The sequence below is a fragment of the Trachinotus anak genome, unplaced genomic scaffold (genome assembly GCF_046630095.1).
Source record: "Trachinotus anak isolate AG129_WGS33_773 ecotype Australia unplaced genomic scaffold, CSIRO_AGI_Tana_v1 ptg000007l, whole genome shotgun sequence".
Lineage (NCBI taxonomy): Eukaryota > Metazoa > Chordata > Actinopteri > Carangiformes > Carangidae > Trachinotus > Trachinotus anak.
Genome location: NW_027273858.1, coordinates 8,546,108 through 8,569,207, shown reverse-complemented (window position 1 = coordinate 8,569,207; position 23,100 = coordinate 8,546,108). Strand labels below are relative to the sequence as shown.

Genomic DNA, 23,100 nt, shown 5'->3' with positions numbered 1-23,100 from the left:
GACAGGTTGCAGAGAGTTGGTCTAGTTGGCTGTTTTGTTTGGCCAACCCAGAGGAAGCCGGTGTGTTTTGGCTGGACTCAGTAGAAGAGCAGTAGGATCCTGCTGTAATTACCATTAAAGTGTAGCATGAGGAGTTCAGGATGAGGAGTACGCTGCCAGGCACGGAAGATACTTTTCTTTGCCAGTTGCTCTACAATGCACCTGTGCACAAAAGTACTGACAAGTTCACTTTTTTTTTTTTTTTTTTTACAAGGTATACTTTACTGATTTCACCCTTATCTCTGGGGCTTTTGCATAGTGTGGAACGCCTGTGCCCAACATTAAACTTAGTCAGTACTCTGCATCTCACACCCCCCCCCCCTCCCAGTCTTACTCTGATGATGCAAGTAAAGGCTGATAAGTAGCAAGAGACTCCTTTTAGGCCCAAAAGCCCTTAAGCAGTCGGCCTCTTTCTGGTTTTGAAAGCTTTCTCGCTGCAGCAGAGCACATTGACTAGTGCAGTAGTGTTGATAAGCAAATATAGACGGCTGTGAAAATCATTGAAGTGGCTACTTACCTTTCAGTCTCACTGGAGCTGGTGGATTCAGGATGTGGTTTAAGCACACTCGCGCATGGCTGATGATTCCTTAACAATGATTTTCATTTTGAAAGATATCATTGCCAGTTACAGCACCACCCTGTTCTGTGTATGTGTGTGTGTTTTGTTCATATGGAAATAATGATGGCCTGAGATAAACCAGGCCGATCTGCTTCGTGTGTGTTTGGTCATTTCTTTTTCAATATCAGCTCCACAAAATTGAATCTGGAGCAGTAACACTGGTTTGTTCGACTGTGGAGAGCATTTGCCTGTGAAAGAGGGGAAAAGAATGAGAGGAGAAATCTGATGAAGCTATTCATCACCATTTTTATTTCATGCCTTTCATCTTGGTGGTTTTGTTAAAAAAGTAAATCACTTCAATTATGAAGGACATTTTGCTAATTACAGTGTTAGATTCATTGTAATAGTAATGATGCGGTTTGAGAATACTAAACTTGAAGACAAAATATGTCACTAAAAGGGATCAGGCTTCAGTTTAGATGAGGCCTTACAGCATTTCCTGTTTTCAATATGTTTATTCTAGATTATGCTCCCAATGCTGAAATTAATTGCAACTATATGCAAAGATCTGAGCCATTATTTATTTTGGATTGGGTTAGGAACTGGCTAACTGATTTACATATGTTACTTTTTATTGTGAACAGGTGTCCATCGCAGGGCAGCCAGGAGGGGTGGAGGCAGCTCGAGTAAAAATAAGGGTAAGTTGGACCTCAGCCACATTTGTCTTAAAGGGATACTCCATCCAAAGTCCAGATTTTTGAGTATCAAGCAGTCACTCCCTGCAGACTTGTAAGTTTTGTAGTTCTGACCTTCGTGCAGCGAAGCAATAGTGGTCGGCTTGAATTTCTGACAGTTTTACAGAAGAAAAAGTTTCAAAACATCCATAAAAACTTTTGACACCAGTCCCGCAGCATGATGCTCATTGTTTTTCCTAACAGTCATATTTTTGCAAGATATATGGCTGCCTCTGCCTCAGTTTGGACACGCGACGACCCTGTTGATCGTGTGGATCAGTTTTAACGGATTATGATGCAGTCAGACTGGATTTAATTTCCCTGTAATTTTTATGTGGGATGAGGGGAGTCCGACCAGACTGAACTTTGACATGCAAAATCACAGGGTTCTCCAATGTCAAGCCACTTTGAGCAACAAGGTGGGAAAACACTGATCGTTTATATCAAGTCAAAATAATACAAGCAGAAGAGGAGGAGGGATTGGCACATTACTCGAAACAATTGCTTCCTCAGTAAACAAAACACCAGCCTTAAGGCAGCCAAGTTCCCCACCTAATCCTACAAATGGAAGAGCGCCAGTATTACAGTAGGTAACTGTGCACTCCAGGCACAGTTTTCAGCTCCTCGTCTAAGCCGCAAGCACCATTCCTAACTTATTCCCAGACCACTTCCCTAGAACAATTGTAAAATACAAGCATGAACCTCAGCCCTTTACCCAGGCCAAATCTGCAGCCCATGTCCAAGCCTCATCTCCATCTTGAGTTTCATTCTGACTGGAAGCTCGGCCTCCAGCCCCGGCTCTGTGGGCGGAAGACCTCTGTGCTCGTGTGAACTGTAACATCTCTGAACTTTCGCTGTATTTCAACACCGCAGCAGTTGTCTACCGTGAACACGCTCCTCCACTATGGACTGACCAAAACCAACAAGGCTGTGTGTGCGTTTGAGAATGACTGAGTGAGTGAAGTGTGTGTGATGAAGAGAGAGAGAGAGAGAGGGAGAAAAGGGAGAAAAAAGAGAAGGTCAAACTAGATATTTGTGCAGTGTGTATTGGCAAATGTTGGCATGTATGCATACCTCTCCGTGCTTAATGGTTGTTTTCATAAGCAGCAAGCCGCAGCCCAATTCATCTGCCTTTTTTTTTTTTTTTTTTTTTTTTTTTTTTTTTTTGTGCTATGGATGGAAAAAAAAAAAGAAGAGTCAATCCTAACTGTACCCGTGTTGTACAAAGGGGTTTATAATATAAGCTGGAGAGAACCACAGAGATTGCTCTGGCCTCCAAAGAATACACAGTCAGCGGATGAGCGGGGTGGATCTAAAGACAGGTTTCCCTCTGTCAACTTGGCTTCCTTTGATGGAACCAGACCTTGATACTCACTTCATTCCACAATTCCCTTATACCTTGTATGGTGATCCATAAAACACTCAATACTTACAACTAGACAGCCCCTCCATGCATAACTTAAATCATGAATGAGCAGTATCACTTCACTTCACCTGGTGGCAGTTTCCTCAAATGCAACAAGAGAAAGGAGCACAGAGGTGAGATTTTCTTTTCCTTTCGCTGTTGTACTTGATCCACTTTATCATTACATGCATATGGAAATATGCTCATTTCTAACAATGTCTGTCTGTGCAAATAAAGTATCTGAAGAAGTATGACTGCAGCATGTGAAAGTATCAGAAATTGGTGAACAAATACAGACCTGTTTGTGCAGAGTCAGAGTGATTGCAGGATTTATTTGTAAATGTTAGAAATCTCCTTATTAGCTAAAAAAAGAAAAAGATACTGCTTCACTAATGAACACCAAATCTGATTACAAAAATGTCTGCCATCACGAATTGAGCATGAATTTAAAAAATGAGTGTGAATAACAACAGGTTGCAGTTTTATAGATTGTAACAGCAATTTCTACAGGCAAGCTTTTTCTTTTCTTTGTTTTCAGTCTAAACTAAGCTAAACACCTGGTTCCACCCGTATATTAAATGGACAGGCACATTATGAGAGTGGTATCGATATTCTCATTGTCATTGTCATTCTCATTCTCAGTCTAATATTTCCTGGCAAGAAATTGAGGAAAAAGTTTATTCCCAAAATATCAAAGTCCTTCTTTTATAGCTGTTCTAAAAAGAGGACTGACGGGAGAATTTTTGAAGGTGGTATTGTGTCGATATTAAGGCACCACACTGTAAAATGCAGGGTTTCGTAACCCTCTACTATTGACGATGTCGATGCATAACATTACACAGTATTCTGTGTGTTAGGTCCTGGGGGGCCTTTAGACCAGATCCTCCCCATCTCTCTTGAAATCAGAAGTGGTTGGGTTGTGCCTTTTCCCTGAGCTGCATTAGCAGTGGACATAATGTCCCTTAAACATTCAGATACACTGCGGTGGGCTTGTAAGGTCTCTGCATTACTGAGGCCTTCTTGGGCGGAGATCTGTTTAAGTCTGGAACAAGTCGGTTGTTGAGGTGATGGATTCTCGGGGGATTTCTGGGAGCTTTCAGAGGCGGAGCTGACAGGCAGGTGACGAAAGGTCTGGCCTGTTGCTTCACCTTGAAGATATTTTCATTTTTCTTCATCTCTCACCCTTAAGTCGGGAGAACTGAGGCCTTTTAACAGCGCTTTCAGGCTAAATACACGTGAAACTCATATCTGCCAGGTAGGCTTCTGGAAAGAAAAAAAAAAAAAAAAAAAAAAAGCTGAGGTCAGCTCCACCATAAAAATCAGTCTATTCTTCAGTCAGCGCCTGACTCCTGCTGTTCTGCTTGTCCTCTCTTGCATTTCCCTCAGTGCTGACCTAAATTTCTCGAGCCCTCTGAGAGCGAGTGCTGAAACGTGATATAAATGTAAGGCCAAGCGCATATGGGACTGATCAGGGATGCATTTCTTTGGTCAGAGCAATTCATGCTGCTTGCCCTTCACTGGCAGCCAAAACCATAGTGGCGCTCTGCCCGAGAGAACAGTGTTTGGATAACACTGTGTGTGTGTGTGTGTGTGTGTGTGTGTGTGTGAGAGTGTGAGGGAGGGAGTGTATTAGTCCTCTTCTTTGTGAGTGTGTACATGTGCATTCCCTTCAGTCTGTCTGTGTATGGGTGTGTGCCTGTGTGATTTCTCTCTCATGCATGCATAAGTATGTGTATGCATGAAGCAGGGCCTTCCTGTCCACATCTATTTTCTTTGAATGACTGCTGTGATACGAACGACGAGAGCTGATGTCTGTTGCTGCTCCTTGTGGTTTGATTCAGTGACTTGAAATTAATGTATGAGAGTGAACAGGCCATAGACCACTGATGTTTGCAGAATTTTTAAACCGTAGTCTGAAAGACCGTGTAGCCATAATGTTTAAATCAATCTCCCCTGTGATACCAAGGCAGTATACACTGACACATACTTCATGTAACAAAGGGTTGCTCTTATTTCTCGAACTGCTGACATTATTTTGATTAACTTCTCTGGATTTATTTGAGCTGACAGATTTACTTGCCACCTTTTGCTGAAGGAAGGTTTGTTATGTCTGTGCATCAATTCACATACATCTACAGTATGTAAAGAAGTCATTCTTTCACTTGTGTGTTTTTACTCTGTGTCCAAATGGTCTTAATCAGTCAGAAAGACTGCCCAGCATGATACAAGACTGTACTGTGTCTGCTATGATTTTGTTAAGAAAAAATGTTGGCACATGTTTTATTTCTCATGACAAGCGTTCAAATTTCAAATAACTGTAGTATTCCAGCGTAGTGACGCATTCAGTGACACCATGTTCATCCTGCTGCCCCCCCTCTTTCCCTCCATGTTGCAGGAGCTGCTCCCTCTCGTTCTGTCTTTTGAGCTTCCCGCCATCATGCAGTCTGACCCCAGCTCCCCCACCGTGCAGCACATCTCGCAGACCTACAACCTCACAGTCTCCTTCAAGCCCCCGACGCGTCTCTACAGGGCCACTGGCGTGGTTCGCGGCTCACAGAACAACGCCAACGCAGTCAAGGTGAGGAGGCCTTTGTAACTTTGAAGGGAAAGTTGTTGGTGGTGGATAGTTGTGTGACTGGGATGATCAGTGCTCTCTCTGTTACTTGGTTGGTGCCTGGAAATTAAAGGTAAACACAAAATTCTAAATTCTGTCCAGGTTTATGTAGAATAAAAAAAAAAAACTAAAACTTTCCACCTGATGCCTTCAAGAGGCAACCATAGACTGAATCAATGTAGTGTTCTAACCCAAAATGCGTTACAGTTGACACCTGTCAAACAATCAGGATGTGCTACATTTGTGTTCTGTGTGCAATATTTTTCTGTGTATTGATAATTAATAATTGTTTTAGTGCTAGATGTAAATTCTTTAAGTCCACAGCTTCAGTACTAATTGACCAGCTCGGTCACATGTCATCAGTCCACACTGATACTTTAGTGGCTGTTTTGGATTTTCCCTTTTAAGCTGGACTGAAATTACAGCCAGTAATTTCTACAGCCAGTGTTAAAGATGGTGGAAACAAATAACCTGTGCACTCTTTGTCGGTCATTTTAGAGTGTAACAATATTTGCGTTCGCGCCCTCACTCCTCTCCACCCGTTTACATGGTGAGCCACAGACCAAGAAAAGGTTTCCACAGCTACACCACGTCAGGGCCCACCAACACTCTGTGTTCCTCACTTTTCTCGTATGAGAAAAGTCATTGCTCTCAGCGCCACAGGGCCAAGAGAGTGCTGAGAGATGTTTGGTAGGTCGAACTGGACAGCCGCTGGTTCAGCTCTCCACTGCAGAGGAGACGCTGCTCTTTTAACTAAGACCACTACTGTACCCGCAAGTCCAAACATCTCTCCTGAGTTACATTTCTATTTCAAATTAGTGTTGGAGTTTCTTACTGTGTTTCCTTGCTGCAGCTGCGTATGTTCATAAATATACTGTACATGTGTATGCACATCCGGAACTGGCATCTGAGCTGTGTTTAGTTAAACCCTGCAAAACAGTCTTCCCATTATCTCTGCCAAGAAATCATACCCACCACCTAATTTTTTTCCAGTACTTGTCTCCTTCTATTTTGATTTGCATACCAGTGTGCATTTGTGCAATTTCCTGTGCTCTTTCTACAGCAAATGTGCGCATATGTATGTATGCTGCAGCGCAACCCCTGAGCGTGTGGTAGGTCAGGGGGGGTCAGTCAATATTGGGAGGTCTGCCAGATGAAGTCTAGAGGATTAGAGCAATATGTGTGCTATGTTATGTTGTGGTGTGAGACCCTTGGAACGCCTTCGTGTATTGCCACAACCGCTGTGGATTGTTGTGTTATGCTGGCCACAGCGTGTAGATTCCCATTGCACACTGGAAATGCCTTACTTCACGAGGCCAAGTGATGGCTTGCAGAGGCTCTGCAGAGACAGTGAGGAATGAGAGTGTTCAACTGGCCAGCAGATGCAGTGGAAAACACACTAATGAAAATAATAGTTTCCTTTGGTTATACAGAAAATACTGGTGTTTACTTTGGAAAACGGGCAACATGGCTCAGCTTCTCTCCTCATTAACCAATTAGTTTGTAATGTGGTCTGGACATTACTCTGAATTAAGCATCATTATAGCTTTGTTTTTTCAAATGGATTAACTCTTTGTCACATCTCGATTGTGATTTCATTTGTACTGTTTGATCTTCTTGTAAGAAATCACCATTAGCATCCAGCATAAGATGGCAACTTTTTATTGTATTACACTCATACAATAAATTGCTCATACAGAATGAAAGTTGGCATTACTACTGAGGAGAGATGTTTATTCATCGTTACAATGATTGACAGTAAAGGCACCTGATAGACATTTTGATAAATGATTAGAGCAATAGTGCCAAACATTTATGGCTTCATAAATGTGAGGATTTGCTGCTTTTCTTTGCTTTATATCGTAGTAAATTGAACATCTTTGGGTTTTGGGCTGTGGGTTGAGCAAAACAAGCAATTTGACCTCACATTAGGCTAAGTGGAATTGTGAAAGGCATTTTGTACCATATTTTGAAAATATTTGACAGATTAATTGATAATAAAAATAATCAACAGATGTAACGCTGGTTGGCTCTGACATAATAGTTTTCATGGAATATCATTAAAGCAAATATTAATTTCTTATAAAATGAAAATTTCTGACATGAGGTTTGACAAACTCATCAACTTTTTTTCACTGATCACATTCAGACACCTTTTAATACATAAAAGAATATTCTGCTTGGAATGATATTCAGATTTGCCTCAAAGGGCTTAATAATTTCTGCACCATACAACCCATGAATAATATAATAGTGATGTAACAATAAGAAGAACACCTTTTTAGTGGAGAGGGACTTGTATATTCATATAGTTTGTCAGTTATTTCAATGATTTGTCACTTGTCATCCTTGTTTCCACAGAGGGGCACAGCTCTGTTGTTGGAGCACCTGGCTGGTAGCCTGGCAAGCACCATCTCAGTCACCACCCACCTGGACATCGCACCCCAGCACCACCTCTTCATGAAGGGCCGCAATGGCAGCAACATCAAGCACATCACCCAGAGGACAGGTGCCCAGATCCACTTCCCTGACCCCAACAGCCCCCAGAAGAAATCCACAGTCTACATTCAGGGCACCATTGAATCGGTCTGCCTGGCACGGCAGTACCTCATGGTGTGTACTTTGTGTTTGTCTTTTGTTTGTTGATGTCTGCTGATTGAGAAGAATTACTTTAGGCTGCTAAGCTTTGTTTTTGTAGAGTGGCAATGGCAATATATTTCTTACATATACAGATTCCACATGCTGTGGGGTAGCCGTAATGGATGTCACTGTTACATTAGCATCATCATGGTATGTGTTTTGAGATGAGGTTCAAGGAGAAACCATGATTGCCTTCAGGGTTTTGAATATCCTTGGGAGAGATTTGCTTGGCTCGGCTCAAACTGCTGAAATGTCCATGTCAGTTAAAACAACAATCTGTAGCCACCTCAAGGTTAGCCTGCGTGATTTATCGCTGCCACATACCTGCATGTGAGCTGGACACACGGATTTGCATCAGCTTGGCTTGAGCTCTTAATATCCTGCCTGTATACAGATTATCATTACTGGTGTTAAAGGTTTGGCTTGCATGTACAGTAGATTGGACTGGAATCTCAGCCCTGTCAGTAATTCAGAGATCAGCACGTTAGCATTAGTGTTTTGGACCAGGAGAAAGCGCCTCACATTTAAATATCTCCTGCGTAAAAATATTATGTGGTCATTCTTGTCTTGTTGCCCGTGACCACTGAGGCTACACTTAGCTGAATTACTTATGAATATAATCAGAAGTCTGTTTCAAAAATGTGCAAAAGGGATGGCTGTTTAATTACTGTTGGCGTGAAGCTTCTGCTGAGCTGGTGCATATAAGACTTCTCAGCCATAAACAGCTTTGGCTTTCTGTTTGGAGATCCATAATGTGGGGCAGTAATTCTGCCAGAGCTGCCTTCTCTTTGTCTGCGGTCTCCTGTTTGGCCCCAAAGACATTTACCAAATGCCAAAGTTGTTGCAGTGACTAAACATGACTTTCTCTTGGTCTGGAAACAGGACACACAAGAAGGATCCTCTCACTGTCAGTCTGAGTGGGAGAAAAAAAAAACAATTGATTCATGAGAGAGGAGGCAGAGGGGAGAGGGGAGGCACAGAAAACAGGGGATGGGAGAGGAGGTTGAGAAAGAGGAGTAGGGGAGTCGCTGTGAAAGTAGAAGCCATCCTGCCCGCAGTAGTGTGTACTGTGTGATTTGGCCTCTTCCAGCCAGACTGTAGATTACAGCTCCAATCTCAGGCCCTGTCAGAGCCAGCCTGGCCCTATACTCTGCTGCTAATTACACCCACTCACAATAGGAGCGCTGTCCAGCTCTCGGCCCAAAATATAGATGTCTGTGGCGCTTGTGGTGGTGATCATGCAAAACAGATTGCTCTTGGCGGAATTTCCCAAACCCTGTGTGGGATGAATCCAGCAGTGAATCTTGTATTTATTGGTATGGCTAACATGCAGATCTGCAAATAGTGAAATATAGAGGGAAAATTTACTACTGCTATGAGAAATAGCCTGTAATATGTGAACAGCCTGCCACTGAAATAAGAAAACATGAGTATTATTGTTGATGTACTTTTTTTTATTTTTTTGTTTGCTCCACAGGGCTGCTTGCCTCTGGTATTGATGTTTGACATTAAAGAGGACATTGAGGTGGAGCCGCAGTGTATCACAGCGCTAATGGAACAGCTGGATGTCTTCATCAGTATCAAACCAAAGCCAAAACAGCCCAGCAAGGTATGACACCAGGCTCACACTCTCACAGCATGGAAAGTTTTAGGGGATTCTTAGCCATGCTAGCAGCATGTCTCTAAGGATGGTGATGTCAGTCAGTCCAGTGTGAAATTTCTCAACAACTATTTGATAGACTGTGATAAGATTTTGTACGCACATTCAGAGAGATCCAGAGAATGAATCATTATGACTTTGTTGTTCCTCCGAGTTTTCCTCTAGAGCCACCATAAGGTTCAAATCTGTGGTTTTGAGTTAAATGTCTCAGGACCTTTTGGGTAGATTGACCTTTTGGGTAGATTGTACAGGCAATCCTGTTCCCCTGAGTACGCATCGTAATAAGACTGGCAATCCCCTGACTTTTCACCATCAGTTCAAAATTGCAATTTGTCTAATATTTATTTAGCACCGGTGCCTCATACCAAAGCAATTATAGCCTTAGATTGTTTCCAGTGCCCATTTCTAGATGAGCTAGATTGGGCTTTTAAAATACACAAAGAGAATATATACAAAAATATATACAAAACAGCAATGCAATACCTTGGTTTATGACTACTTCCCCATCAACCTCAACTGTCCTTTGCGCTTTGTGGCAATTGGCAGCATGCTAATCAGTTTGTCATTGTCATTGTGAGCATGTTAGCATGCTGACATGAGCATTTAGCTTTGCCTAAGTAAAGCATCACAGAGCTGCTAGACTGGCTGTAGACTCTTTAAAGTTAAAAAAGGATCTGTAATATACGCTTAATCAGATTAACTGTGCATACAGGATCATACGTAGTAAGAATTTTTTTGTTGGATTAAGACTATGTGCATAGAAAAGACTGATCCTGCTCTATGTACATTTTGCACTTGGAGCAATACCTTTATTTGTCACTGTTAATGTCTATTGTAAGGGGTGATGTTGGGGCATAGAAGAGACAGGAGTAATGAAATGAATCACTCCCACTGAACCTAAACTTCAAATAAACCTTAAAGTTTAGAAGAAAATACATCCCAACTTTCATCCTGAGAAAAACTTGCTGCTGTCTGTCTTGTTCAAATGCTGCGTCAGGCAGAGAAAAAAACACAAGAACAAGAAACAAATAAGCCACTGTTCCATTCGAGAATTACTCCCCGTCAAATGTCACAGCATGACATTGAAATAAATTATAGATTGCCATGTCAGATTTCATCACCATTTGAAGAAATTTAAAAGGAAAAACTGGAACCTTATGCTGAGGGGAACCATGCCATACCAACACTGAGAATAGTTTTGGCAAATTGACATCTGCCACAGTGGGGGGAATCAGAGTCTGCTCTCTCCTCGCCGTACATGTTTCCCTTGATGGACAGGAAAAGTAAATATTTTTTATTATGCCTCAGCTATTCCAACAAAAAATAGCTGCTTGATTTGAATGTGTTCTTAGTAAATTAAGTGGTAAATTGAAGATACTTCCATTCGCCTTTCAGTAAATAGGATTTGCAACCTCTTACAGTAACTGTGGTGCACCTGTGTTATAGTCAAAGCCAACCTCTAATGTTACTCATGGTCTGCTTTAATACAACACATAATATTCATAATCATATTTCACCACTTGGCCCAGCAGTGACTGTCTCTTCAAGGTGCCCACGTCCCACCCTGAGCCAGGGCTCAGTGCCCAAACCAGACAGGCCTGTGGGGACTGGTGTGGAGGTGCCAGTGTAAACACTGACCCAGCCCAGATCCTCTTAAGAACCCTTCACTTTAACATTTTAACGAGGTGACAGCAGTAATCCAAAAGGCCCGTCCAAGCGCATTCCGTCGCCTCTGTGCTCCCGGCACTTTGGCAGACCCATAAAGGAGGGTGTGTGTGTGTCGGAGAGATTGATCGTGATTGGAATTCATTTTTCTGAAGCTCAGCACTGGCAAAACACAAAGAGCCAGTGCATGATTTATACTCGATGTTGATTTTTATTTGATTATTATGATGGGCAAGGTTTCTGGTGAAGTGGAAAATGTAGAAGTCATTTCTCTCACTGACTAAAAATCTTTCCTGTCTTTACTTCTTTATTGTTGATATAGTGCTTCATAGTATGATAGTCGTTGAGTAACTAGTATTACCTCATATTCTCTTCATTCCTATCAGTCAGCTAGATATGTATTTTATGCAACAGATTACAAAACTCGTTCTCTCAAACTTTGCTTCCATGTCTCCTCCTCTCTCCCACACTGCCTCAATGTTTATCCTTCTAATCTTCCCTTAATACCCTCTTCCTTCCTCCCCTTTATGATCGTCTCCCCCTCATCTTCCCTTTCACTCCCTATCTCTGGTGCCAGCATTCCCTACCCCGTCTGTCCCTCACTCCCTCCCATCCTTTCCTCCTCTGCCTCTATCATGCCTTTTTCCCCTCCATCTCTTTTACCTCTCTCCTTCCTTTCTTCCCATTTTCCTCTGAGTTCCTTGTCCAACCCACCTGTCTTTTCTTGGTTTCTCATCACCTGTTCATTCTCTCTCAATCTCTCTCAGTCGGTGATAGTCAAGAGCGTGGAGAGGAATGCCGTGAACATGTACGAAGCCCGAAAGTTCCTCTTGGGTCTGGAGAGCAATGGGGTGTCGTCCTCCTCACCCTCCGTGGCATTGAATCCCACCACCAATGGCCCATCCCCGTCCCTCATTTGCCCCGTTGGCCTGGACATCTTGGCCTCAGCTGGCCTGGGGCTGAGCAATCTGGGTAATGACACTGCCTTGCTTCTAAAGTAACTTTGTTCCTCCAGGATTGGAGGGAAAGATAAATTATTGACGAAAGATAACACGCTACCCTTTTTTGTTTCTTATAAGGAAAACATTATGATGCAACGTCTGTGGAGGAACTAATGTTCTCATATATCAGTGTCATTTGCATCTCTACCACTCACACACTCCAAAACAGGGAGTCTCTTAGCAACACATCCACTGAAGATATCTCCAAACCAGATGTCCTTAAAACCTACTTTCACCTGTTTTACTGAATCATTCAGTGCAAGTTATTTTAGAATATAAAATGTCCAGATGTCCAGATACAAATATCCTTTCAGCCTACCGCATAAAACAGCCAGTGAGTCATGGCACCATCATCTCTACATGCATTTTACAGTAGGATCTGTTTGTCTGACCTCACCGTGATGGCATGAATTTCATGTCAAGAAGTGAGTCCCACATGTGCAGATCTTTGATCAGTCAACCATCAGAAAATAACCTCAATACAAATTTAGTTGCACTCCTTTGAATGTATCATGAGCTTATGAATCATAGGATGATGAACAGTTATAATTGCGTAGGAGTTTGTTTGTCTGCAGCTCTGACCTCAACATGAAGGCACAGACTTAGAACTGATGTCAGATTTTTTTTTTCTTTCCAAGGGGGACTTTTAATAGATTGTGGTAAGAGTCGTATTATGATAAATATTTAGGCCCAGTTATCTGCCTTTTGCTTTCATATGATACTCTTATTCAGCCTACCTAAAACAGGAAAATGAGGATATGAGTAATACATCAAAGGCAGAAGGAAAAGCAGATAAAAGAATAAGCTAATAGGAAGCAGCTCATGGCTGTAAGCACTTTTGCTGGCAATAGATCTATCACAGTGTATCCATATTATAAATTTAAATATAATATGATATAAATGCATTTTTTGTGTATCTATATCATCAAATGGTAAGCACACCAAACCACTTTACATTACATAGGCATTCCCTTTACGTGTTTAAAAGAGTAGGAATATCAAAATAGTTTAATCATCTCTATGATATATTTATTAGTCATTGGATTATAGGTACGCAGTGATCTCAGGTGTGCATTTGTATTGGTAATTTTTTTAACATTGATTTTTCATTTTGGGTAAATCTAGCAGATCTTTTTTTTTTGCAAATGTAAGAATTTAAATTTATGTTTTTTGGGGGGGTTTTTTTCAAATAACCTTTTAATTTATGTTTTTGTTTTTATGTCTTTGGATCCCCACTAAATGAGATGGGATAACCAAATAAGAAACACAATGTGCCATGATGTCCCACTACAGTAGAAATGGTTTCTTGCTGCCTGGTTTAAACCCAGGGGCCTGGGGGTGAAGCTGTGGACGGCCACATCCTGGCCTTTAGTAATTGCTACATGCTTCTCTTCCTCAGATTACAGGCCAGTCTGCCAGAAGAATCCCTGGCCTTATTCCTGGAGCCAAACTAGCCCCTTGTTAAAGCCACAGACCTGCTTCTTTCTGTTTTCATACACTGTGTTTGGGTAAAGACACCAAGCACCACATTGTTGGTGCTCTCAATAACATGGTTTAGTTGGGTATGAAGAGGCACTAGATGTGTGCTTTTTGCATCCATGACCTTGTAGAAATTTCAGAAATTCTTCCTCTCATTTGCTGTCTGGTTGATGGCAGTTTGATGGAATTCCAGATAAATAGCTGGAAGACCAAGAATATTTTCTGAGGGCCTTAGTGTAACGTGTGATTAGCTTGAAAAATGGCTCTATGCTTTTACAGGACCACCGCTGATGTATCCTTCTCCTGTTCTCTCCTATCTCTCCCCGTTCCTTTCTTTTTCTCCTCAGGTTTTCTGGGTGCAACAGCACCCCACTCCCTCACCAACTCCGCTGCCCCAAACGCCGTCCTCAACAGTTTAAACTCCTCCATGAGCCCCCTGCAGACCCCGAGCCCCAGCACCCCCACACCCTCCCCCTCACTGTGGCCCAGTTCACTCACCAACACCCAAGGTCTGAATGCTGGATTTCTGATGTCACGTTTTGCTCTACTGCTCTTTCATTTTATACATATTTCAAAGTAGAGGGATTATTTTTTTTAATCCAGTGTGATATTACAGAGAGATTATACTGTACATCATAGAAAAAACATGCAGATTGTCAATGTCAAACATGTCAATTGTTTGACTTTTCCTGGAGCTGCTGATCTATGTATCATTATTTTATGTTGTTTTTTATGTAAACATTTCTCTTTTTTTGAAAATTCTCGATCCTTTTGTTTCAGGCTTCTCATCTCCGCTGATGCTGCACCCTGCCACCCAGGCCACGCTGAGTAGCATCCTGCTGTCAGGTGTGCAGGGTTACACACAGAGTACACCGTCCCCTCCACCTGGCCTCGCCCCCATAGACAAGCAGCCCAACGGGGTTCCTGACTGCACCAAAGGCCCCTGCACTCTCAATGGACATGTCAAGGTTGGCCCATTTATATACTGTATGCTGTATTTCTTACTGAATTGTTTTTGAATTGTTCATTCTTCAGGTATGTTTCTTTCACATGATGTGTATGTTTGTGTGTGCATTCATGTGCAGCATCCTGGCTCAGTCTATGGGAGAATAGCAAGTGCGTCACTTGCAGAAACAGTTTTGAGTCCAGCCCCATGTGACTCAGTCCAGGAGGCCAGCGGACACAATCCATCAGAACCGCTGTCAAGCAAGTCCAGCCCAGATGAAGGTATTCTTCACAACTCAACTAGGGTCAAGGTCAACTAACCTGGCACACACACTATGGAAAATCTCATGGTTGACCTTCAGATGTGGTTTATGCCATTTCCAGTGGCCAGATTTTGTTGTAAAATCTCATAACTGTAAAAAAGTAACTTTTTTTTTTTTTGTATCAGGTCATCTTCAGAAAAAATAAAAAGGGGATTGTTTTATTGTCTGTTCTTCCAGAACAAAATACTGAAAACTGCATCATCTCCCCACATCGCAAACACACTCAGCCAGAAATTTATGACCATGAAGGTTGTACACACTGAAAAATGTGTAAAACATGTCAGTGCATGCAGCCAATGAATGTAGTAAATACACAACCCCGTCCACATCTGTTTTCAATTTATCCACAAAGCATATTCAGCCCTACAGAATACAGAGGCTAGAGCTTATTTGCTAATCGTCTCCCATTCAAAACAAAATAATAATAAAAAATAAAAAAAAATCAGCCTGATCCTTTTTAACTTTGTAAGTTATTAGGCAGGAAGAGCACCCACATGCCTGCCATCTGTAATGCCTACCTTTTCTAGTGAGCCACTATATTACTACTATTAAATCATTTTTATGAATAATCTGATTTCAAAGACCCATTTTCTCTGGGCATGTATTTTTAAGGAAATGATTATGAATTAAATCTACCTTTCTACCAAGCTAAGAAGTCAAATCTAAAAGTCTTCTTATAGCATGAATTTGGCCCTCCTTTGAGTCACATAAAATCTTGGGATTTATGTGTGGTTACAACCTTGGATAGACAAGATTTTTGAGCTGTTAACATTTCGACTTTGCTGGACCTTGGCCTTGCAGACTTAACATAAATATCCAATTTAAACTTTTCCACTTGAGATTTATGTAACCCTTAAACCCACTCTGAGGAAAACGCCTTGAATGAACTTAATTCTATTCCTCTATACTGTCCTCCGTACCTCATAGTCCCTGTGACTACTTTTACTGTGTTGGAGCGGAGACAGATTAACTGCTGCTCTCCTAGCGGTTCAGAAAGGCCCTCATTTCCTCTGTGTCTTACACTCGCGGTTTTCCCCTCAAACCTTCACTCTCACGCATCTCGTTTTTCCCCGCTGTTTTCTGAGCTGGTCCTCCCCGAATGCAGCGCGTCCTGGTAAGGTTTCCTCTCCCGCTCTGACCTCCTCCTGTGTCCTAGAATGTGTTTGGACTGGCTCAGCCAGTCTGCCTCGACTCTGCGTTGTGGAATGAGGGCAGGCTGGGGAACTGTTGAAACATTCAGCACCAGAGAGCTTCATTAGATTGACTGACATCATATTATTTTACTTAATACAGCACACTATGCACATTCAGATATTCTTGATTGTATGTGTGCATACGCTCACTCACATGCACATGCTCTTACACCTCTTCCTTTCAGGCTGAAAGTAGAGTAGCTGATGAAAACCACTGTAATTACAGCTGCTGTGTTTTTAATTAATCCAGGATCCCAGCTGAGACTTGTCACACTTTAATGTATACACACATACTCTACTTATGCCCACCAAGCTACACACACTCCTTTTATACTGAACAACCCAGTCACTGCTGAGGGCAGACTGTGTATGGTTTTTATAATAGTGTGTATTTTCTGTGCAGAAGAAAAAGCAAAGCCGTAAACTCTGTGTTTTCACGTTGTTCTTAACATTGGACCGATTAACTAGGAAGAAATGAAGTGATAATCCAAATATGCTTGTGTTTGTTTCCTTTCAGGCTCTGACACATTTGTGGAAGTGGGCATGCCCAGGAGCCCCTCTCACTCAGCCAATGGGAGTGAGCTGAAACAAATGCTGGCCTCATGTAAGACGTCAGCAGGGAAACGACAGGCTGTGGAGCTCCTGCAGGGCACCAAGAATTCTCATCTACAGTATGTTTGAATCTGGAGATGATTTACAGCTCGTCTTGTTACTGTTTAGCGTCCCCTCTGTGGTCATTTACAGCTCATGTTGTTACAGTTTAGCAGGCCTCTTTTAATCGCTTTGGACATAGACAAAGTGAGAATAGCCACAGAAACACTGATGAAGTTGCATTCAGTGGAATCAAACTCAGACATGTAGATTTCATTTTTAAAAGCTGGACCAAACTAGTTAATAAAACTGAAAGTGACACAGATGCATATTTGGTCCCACATTAAAATTATGTGTTAGGGTATTGGCTGCCATATTGGCTGGGCTTACCCAGGCTCACCCTGGACAGCATGATTATTAGAATAACCAACTGTAACTTGTGTGCAGTCAAACCCAATGAGCCAGGAAGATAAACAGCCTCAGTGATAATGTGAGAAGAAGATGAGATGGAGGAGAGTTTATGCAACGCTTTGTGGCTCTGTACTGCTTGTACCTCTTTAGGCTCACAATACTGTATCTCTGTGTAATCCCAACAGCTCTGACTGTCTTCTCTCGGACGCCGAGTCCAGCTCGTCTGACAGTCCTGTGGCAGATAAGAGGGCACCGGGTAGCGAGCGAGCGGCTGAGAGGGCAGCACAGCAGAACGAGAGGGAGAGAATCAGACTGGCACCACAGACCTCCTTTGCCAACATGCAGGTACACACACTCATACATCCAGTACACACAAGTGATACACAGTTTTAGTAGTATGAAGGAATAAAGGAGTAAAACTGTCTGCTGTCTTTTCAGGCATTTGACTATGAACAGAAAAAGCTGTTGGCAACCAAAGGTAAGCTGACATTTGTGTCTGGACAGTGTCATTAGTAGTGCCTGGGTGTTGCCCTTAACTTGAAAGGTCACAACATCAAGTAAAATTTATTTTATGGCTGCTGAAAAAGTATCTTTGAAAGAAGACTCCCTTTCCTTCTTGCAAACTTTTATCCCTGTGCACATATGACCAAAAATACATAGTCTTTAGTTCAGTTAAATTGTGTTCAATTGTGTTCAATTGCGTTGGTCAAATAAAGAAAACATTATCTAAAAATTCTATTTAGATGCCAAAGAAGAAACAAATAGATGCATAACATTTACCTCAGTAACATTAGGAAGAAATAGTTTTATGTGATTAGAAATGAATTAGTTTATATTCAGGGAGTCTACAGTGGTTTTTATTTGACATCATCTCTCTATAGATGTATCACTCAATGTCTGTATTCACGCAGCTATGTTAAAGAAGCCTGTGGTGACTGAGGTTCGGACCCCTACCAATACTTGGAGTGGCCTGGGCTTCTCAAAATCCATGCCAGCTGAGACCATCAAGGAGCTGCGGAGAGCCAATCACGTTTCATACAAGCCCAGCATGAGCACCACATATGAGGTCAGACCCGCAGACTCCCAGGGTTTGCTATTCTTGAGTCTACCTCATTTACAGTTTATTGTTATGTATATGTTTTAGAAGATTCTCTTTGTCTTACCATATATAATAGTACATGGATGTTTTTGGACCTTATATTGAGATGCAGTGTGGTCATTCAGAACGCCTTGTTAATGTTTGGATTGCCTGTCTTTGTATTCTCTCTCAGGGTTCTCCACTGTCCTTGTCCCGATCCAGCAGCCGGGAAGGTGTGGGGAACGGCAGTGACTCGGACAACTGGCGAGAGAGAAACGGCACGGGTAACGGCCTGCCCGGCCACACCGAGTTCCCCTCCGCTGTCAGCAGCCCCAAGAGGAAGCAGAACAAATCTGGTCAGTGTCGCATCTTTTTTTAGTATCTCTGCTACATGACACACAAGTACTGATCATTTCTAATCATTGCATTGGCAAACTATAGAAGCATCAACTTGTTAGTAGAGATGTTCCTCAGAAAAGTTCATCAGAATTCGTTCTTCCATTAATGGCACTGATGGAATAATTTAATTTCAAACTTAATAGATTAAGGCAAAAAGGTCATGTTTTTCATTTCATTTTGTATTTACTGAGCTTCATAAAAATACCTCAGTGTTAATTATGAAACACTCAGGAGAACAGAGGAAGTATATGCTCCAGAGAAAACACAATCTACCATCAAAGATGGACTTGTTTTAAACTTTCAGTGTGTACACGTCCCTGCTCTCTCAGAGCTCGGTGTAATGCACGCTTGTGTGTTTTGCTGATTCACTGAGTCAGCGTACTCATTCCTTTACTCATTGTAAGATTCAGAGATGGCACTCAGGCTAACTTCCATTGAAGCTGCTGGTTGTACCAATCTAACACTATCAGGATCTGTGTTGGTCTCATCTGTCTAAATTTGTGGCATATTATATTTTATCACATGACTTTCATCAGTTGAGTTTGTGTGTTACTTAAAAACACTGTGACCCCTTCGTGCTAAATATACTGTAGTTTGTTTCTTACATCTGTGATAGCTCATAGATGTGAAAGCTTTTTTTTTTTTTTTTTTGCTTACTTCTAAAATAACACCATTATGTGTTTTTCATTTTTGCCTTAATCCTGCAATGGACAGCTGCAGAGCATTACCTCAGCAGCAGCAACTACATGGACTGCATCCCCTCAGTAACTGGCAGCAACGGCTGCAGCCTGAGTTCATCTCTGAAAGGCTCAGACCTGCCTGAGCTGTTCAGCAAGCTCGGCCTGGGGAAGTACACAGACGTCTTCCAGCAACAAGAGGTACCGTAGAATGTGAACTCGCTTCTTCTAGTGTTATCGTTTAAACTCTCTGGACTGAAGAGAGTGCTCCACCACTTGGATCTAGGTCAAAATATAATAGTATTGGATCAAGTGACATGAATTTGTACAGACATTTATGGTCCCCAGAGGATGAATCCTACTGACCTTTGTTTCTTCTTCACACATATTTGTTGGAGGATGGCATGTACAGTGTGTTCATTAGAGAAATATATGATGAAAAGACATTTCAGTTCCACTATGGATGTCATTTGTTGTAGGTTGTAGGTCTATTACTGCAATAAAGGTAGATGCTGAACTGTGGTAATAGTCGTGTTAAATGGACTTGTTGCTGCCTTCAGATTGACCTCCAGACATTCCTGACTCTAACGGACCAGGACCTAAAGGAACTGGGCATCACCACCTTTGGAGCCCGCAGGAAAATGCTGCTCGCCATCTCAGGTACAAATGAAGAAGAGCATATGCACATTACAGTTTATTTTTGATGTTGCGCATTGCCCCTGTCTGTCTCTGCTATCAGCTCTACAGCAAATTCAGATCTGGCAAAAAACATTAACTTAAGAACAGATATGGTACAGAGAAACCCACACATGACCACTAGTCAGTCACGTTCTGATGCCAGCTGGAGATGCCAGCTCACTCCTGCTGAAGGCAGGGCACACAAATTGGTTTATGTGTTTCAGTAATGTTTCACATTTTGCTGCAACAAGGCATAGTAGAGCCCAGCTGTGCAGAAGACAAAATGTGTATGCTAACTTCCCCACTGCAAACCACTATACTCGGCCCTGTTTATTGGCAGACTCCAGTCAAGAAGGTCAAGACAATACTTTTCTGACTAATTTATCTGGTAAAGATGCGAGAAAACATGTTGCAGTAATTTGCACCAAAAGGCATTAAGGCACATTCTTCTCCGATGAACATGTATTTCTCCAGTTGCTGCAGCTGCCTCCCTGATGCCTATGTAGACTGTGACCTGTCATCAGACTGGATCTAAAATGATTGTTGTTGTCGGTGCGTCACACTTCATTACTGATGTCATATTTTGGAGATTGTAATAGCTGGAGTTGTTCGGCTGCACAAGTTAATCACGCACGTGTCGGGATCATGAGCTTCCTGGATATCCCGCAAATGTTCAGTTCAGAAATCTCAGACCAGAGCCAGGGGTGACGGTGAGAGCAACGAGGGGAAATGGCGAGGCCAGTGCTGTGATTATTAAGGAAGCAGAGTGATCCAAGGCTAGAATTGGGTTTTGCTGCCTGACGCTTCAGCCAAGTAGAGGTCAACTTTAATCTCCGCCGACGGACTCTGTGGCTCCAAAAGAGGAACATGCATGTCTCCGTCTGTCTCTTTGTCTTTCTGTGTTTTTGCCTCTCATAATAAAGAGATAGAATGCCAGTCAAGCCAATCCAGGTTTTAACTTCCTGCCGGTTTTCCAGTAAAAAGAGCTATTGTAGCAGGCCGTCTGTCTCCAGTGATCTAACTGAAGGTTTATGCTGGCAGCGACAGATCGCAGCTATCATATGAATAACCCAGAGATGCCACGGTGTGCTTCTGACAATTTTATGAAAGTATTTTGTTCAAGCTAATGTGTAAAACCAGATGGACACAATGAAGACTTCTGTTGGTCTGAGGTAATGTGATCCAGATTTTCCAGTTTTCTTGTCACTATTGATCAATGGAAGCTTAAAAATAAAATGTTACTAGAAACCATCTTGACGCAGATCAACATGTTGACGTTCTGCCACGGCTGGTGAACATATAGTATTCCTTGGTGGTATTTATTTGTTCACTCAGAGATGTTGCCCACATTAAAAACCAAGTCTGTATCACCTGTGCTACTGCTGATGTTTTGTGTTTTTGTTTTTTTTTCCCCACAGAACTAAACAAGAACCGGAGGAAGCTATTTGAGCCACCCATCAGGTCCTCCTTTCTGGAAGGGGGAGCGAGCGGCCGCCTCTCCCGCCAGTTTCACGCAGACATGGCCAGCGTCAGCGGGCGATGGTAGGCGCCTCCAGAACTCCAGCCCATCTCAGAACCGTCCATGATGGAGACCAGCCTCCAGCGTCTTTCTGCGCCTCAGCAGGCCAGGTTTCAGTGGTTGTTTACCTTTAGTCAGCTTTAGCTGAATTAAGACTGTTCAGAATGTTGTCATTGCCATATAGTATAAATATATATGTATTAAAAAAGCCATAGTTTTACCTGAAGTGCCAACAAAAAAAAAAGGGATTTCTCAGACACACAAGGTTCAGTGTTCACTCCTTATAGAGCCATTCAGTCTATATGGAGCATTTATATATGAAGGTTGTTGTTATGGTTCTGAAAGAAGGGTACTGTCCAGTATTTCTGTCCACTTTTTGTTCAAGGGAACAGGCAGAATGATTAGTACAATCATTTTACACATTGATGATACCTGCATTTGTATTATGCTGTTGTATCAGTGACATGCACTTTAACAATACTAGACTTTTGCCTGTGAGAGCCTAATTCCTTAGACTGAAATAATGATAACTATGCATTTTTTATTGACTAAAAGCACAGATGCATTTTGTACCAAACCAAATGTAAGCACTTAGCCAGTGAGATTAGGGCACCACCAAACGAAGTGCAAAAAAGAGTCAGCACACAAAAGTGGTGACTTCATCAACTTTAACACATCTACCAAAGGAAAGTATCATTGCTTCAGTGTTTTGATTTGGTGGACATTCCTCCAAGGTCAGTGTTTGTGTCCAACCACAGTCTGTCTGTCAGTGTATTTCAAAACAAAAAAAATCAAATATTTTGTACTCATTATGCATTATGATTTTATTTTTAGTTTTATTACCATTTTAGGGGAATGGGTGGGATGTTTAACGGTAATCAGTTTACATATGTATTTTTTATATGTTCATGAATGAGTTTCTATGATTTTGTTATTAGATTATTAGTATCTTTTACTTTTTCCCTGCCCCTCGATCTGTGGAGCCGTAACATGGCTGTGCCATTGGACAGCAGCAGAGACATGAGGCAGTTAGGCTAAGCTTTACATACCTCTCTCTGACTGCGTCAACAGGCATCTTTCTGTGGTTTTCCCTTCTCTGTTTGTTTATAGTGCATGGTCTTTTGTCTCATCTGTTATTTGTCATTGTTGGCCTCCCTGCGGCCCCAACTGTGTGCCTAAAATCTCAATGCACTCCTCCATGTACCCGGAGTAGGAGTTGCTATGCTAGAACTGCGTGCCCTTTTTTTGTATTTCTATTCACTGGCTATCCCATTTAGAGCAAAGAAAGACCTTGTGACAGAGCAGGACCATGCCTTTGTAGAGAAAAGTGCCAATGTACATAAATCGTTTTTCAGCAGGGAGATATTTTGTTAAGAACACTAATATTTTGGTCTGACCTTGCTCTCCAGATAGGAGGTGCATCACACAAAGAAGCAGTATATTCACAGCCAAGCTAGTTTCATATGAGCATTTCTGTGAGACACAAATAG

The 23,100-nt window shown here is 42.0% G+C and overlaps 1 protein-coding gene across 1 annotated transcript in view; it reads left to right on the top strand.

The window, feature by feature from the left end:
- The window catches only part of LOC139622730 (protein bicaudal C homolog 1-like), a 52,048-nt gene extending 30,194 nt beyond the window's left edge, over positions 1–21,854 (top strand). Inside the window, exons 6-21 of the mRNA XM_071480270.1 lie at positions 1,243–1,296; positions 5,133–5,315; positions 7,713–7,964; positions 9,469–9,600; positions 12,084–12,288; positions 14,144–14,305; positions 14,577–14,764; positions 14,882–15,023; positions 16,775–16,928; positions 17,445–17,604; positions 17,698–17,737; positions 18,171–18,325; positions 18,531–18,693; positions 19,451–19,614; positions 19,974–20,073; positions 21,510–21,854. Coding sequence (XP_071336371.1) covers positions 1,243–1,296; positions 5,133–5,315; positions 7,713–7,964; positions 9,469–9,600; positions 12,084–12,288; positions 14,144–14,305; positions 14,577–14,764; positions 14,882–15,023; positions 16,775–16,928; positions 17,445–17,604; positions 17,698–17,737; positions 18,171–18,325; positions 18,531–18,693; positions 19,451–19,614; positions 19,974–20,073; positions 21,510–21,637 — 2,382 coding nt within the window. The 3' untranslated portion in view covers positions 21,638–21,854. The remainder of the gene's footprint in view (positions 1–1,242; positions 1,297–5,132; positions 5,316–7,712; positions 7,965–9,468; positions 9,601–12,083; positions 12,289–14,143; positions 14,306–14,576; positions 14,765–14,881; positions 15,024–16,774; positions 16,929–17,444; positions 17,605–17,697; positions 17,738–18,170; positions 18,326–18,530; positions 18,694–19,450; positions 19,615–19,973; positions 20,074–21,509) is intronic.
- The last annotated feature ends 1,246 nt before the right edge of the window (positions 21,855–23,100 follow it).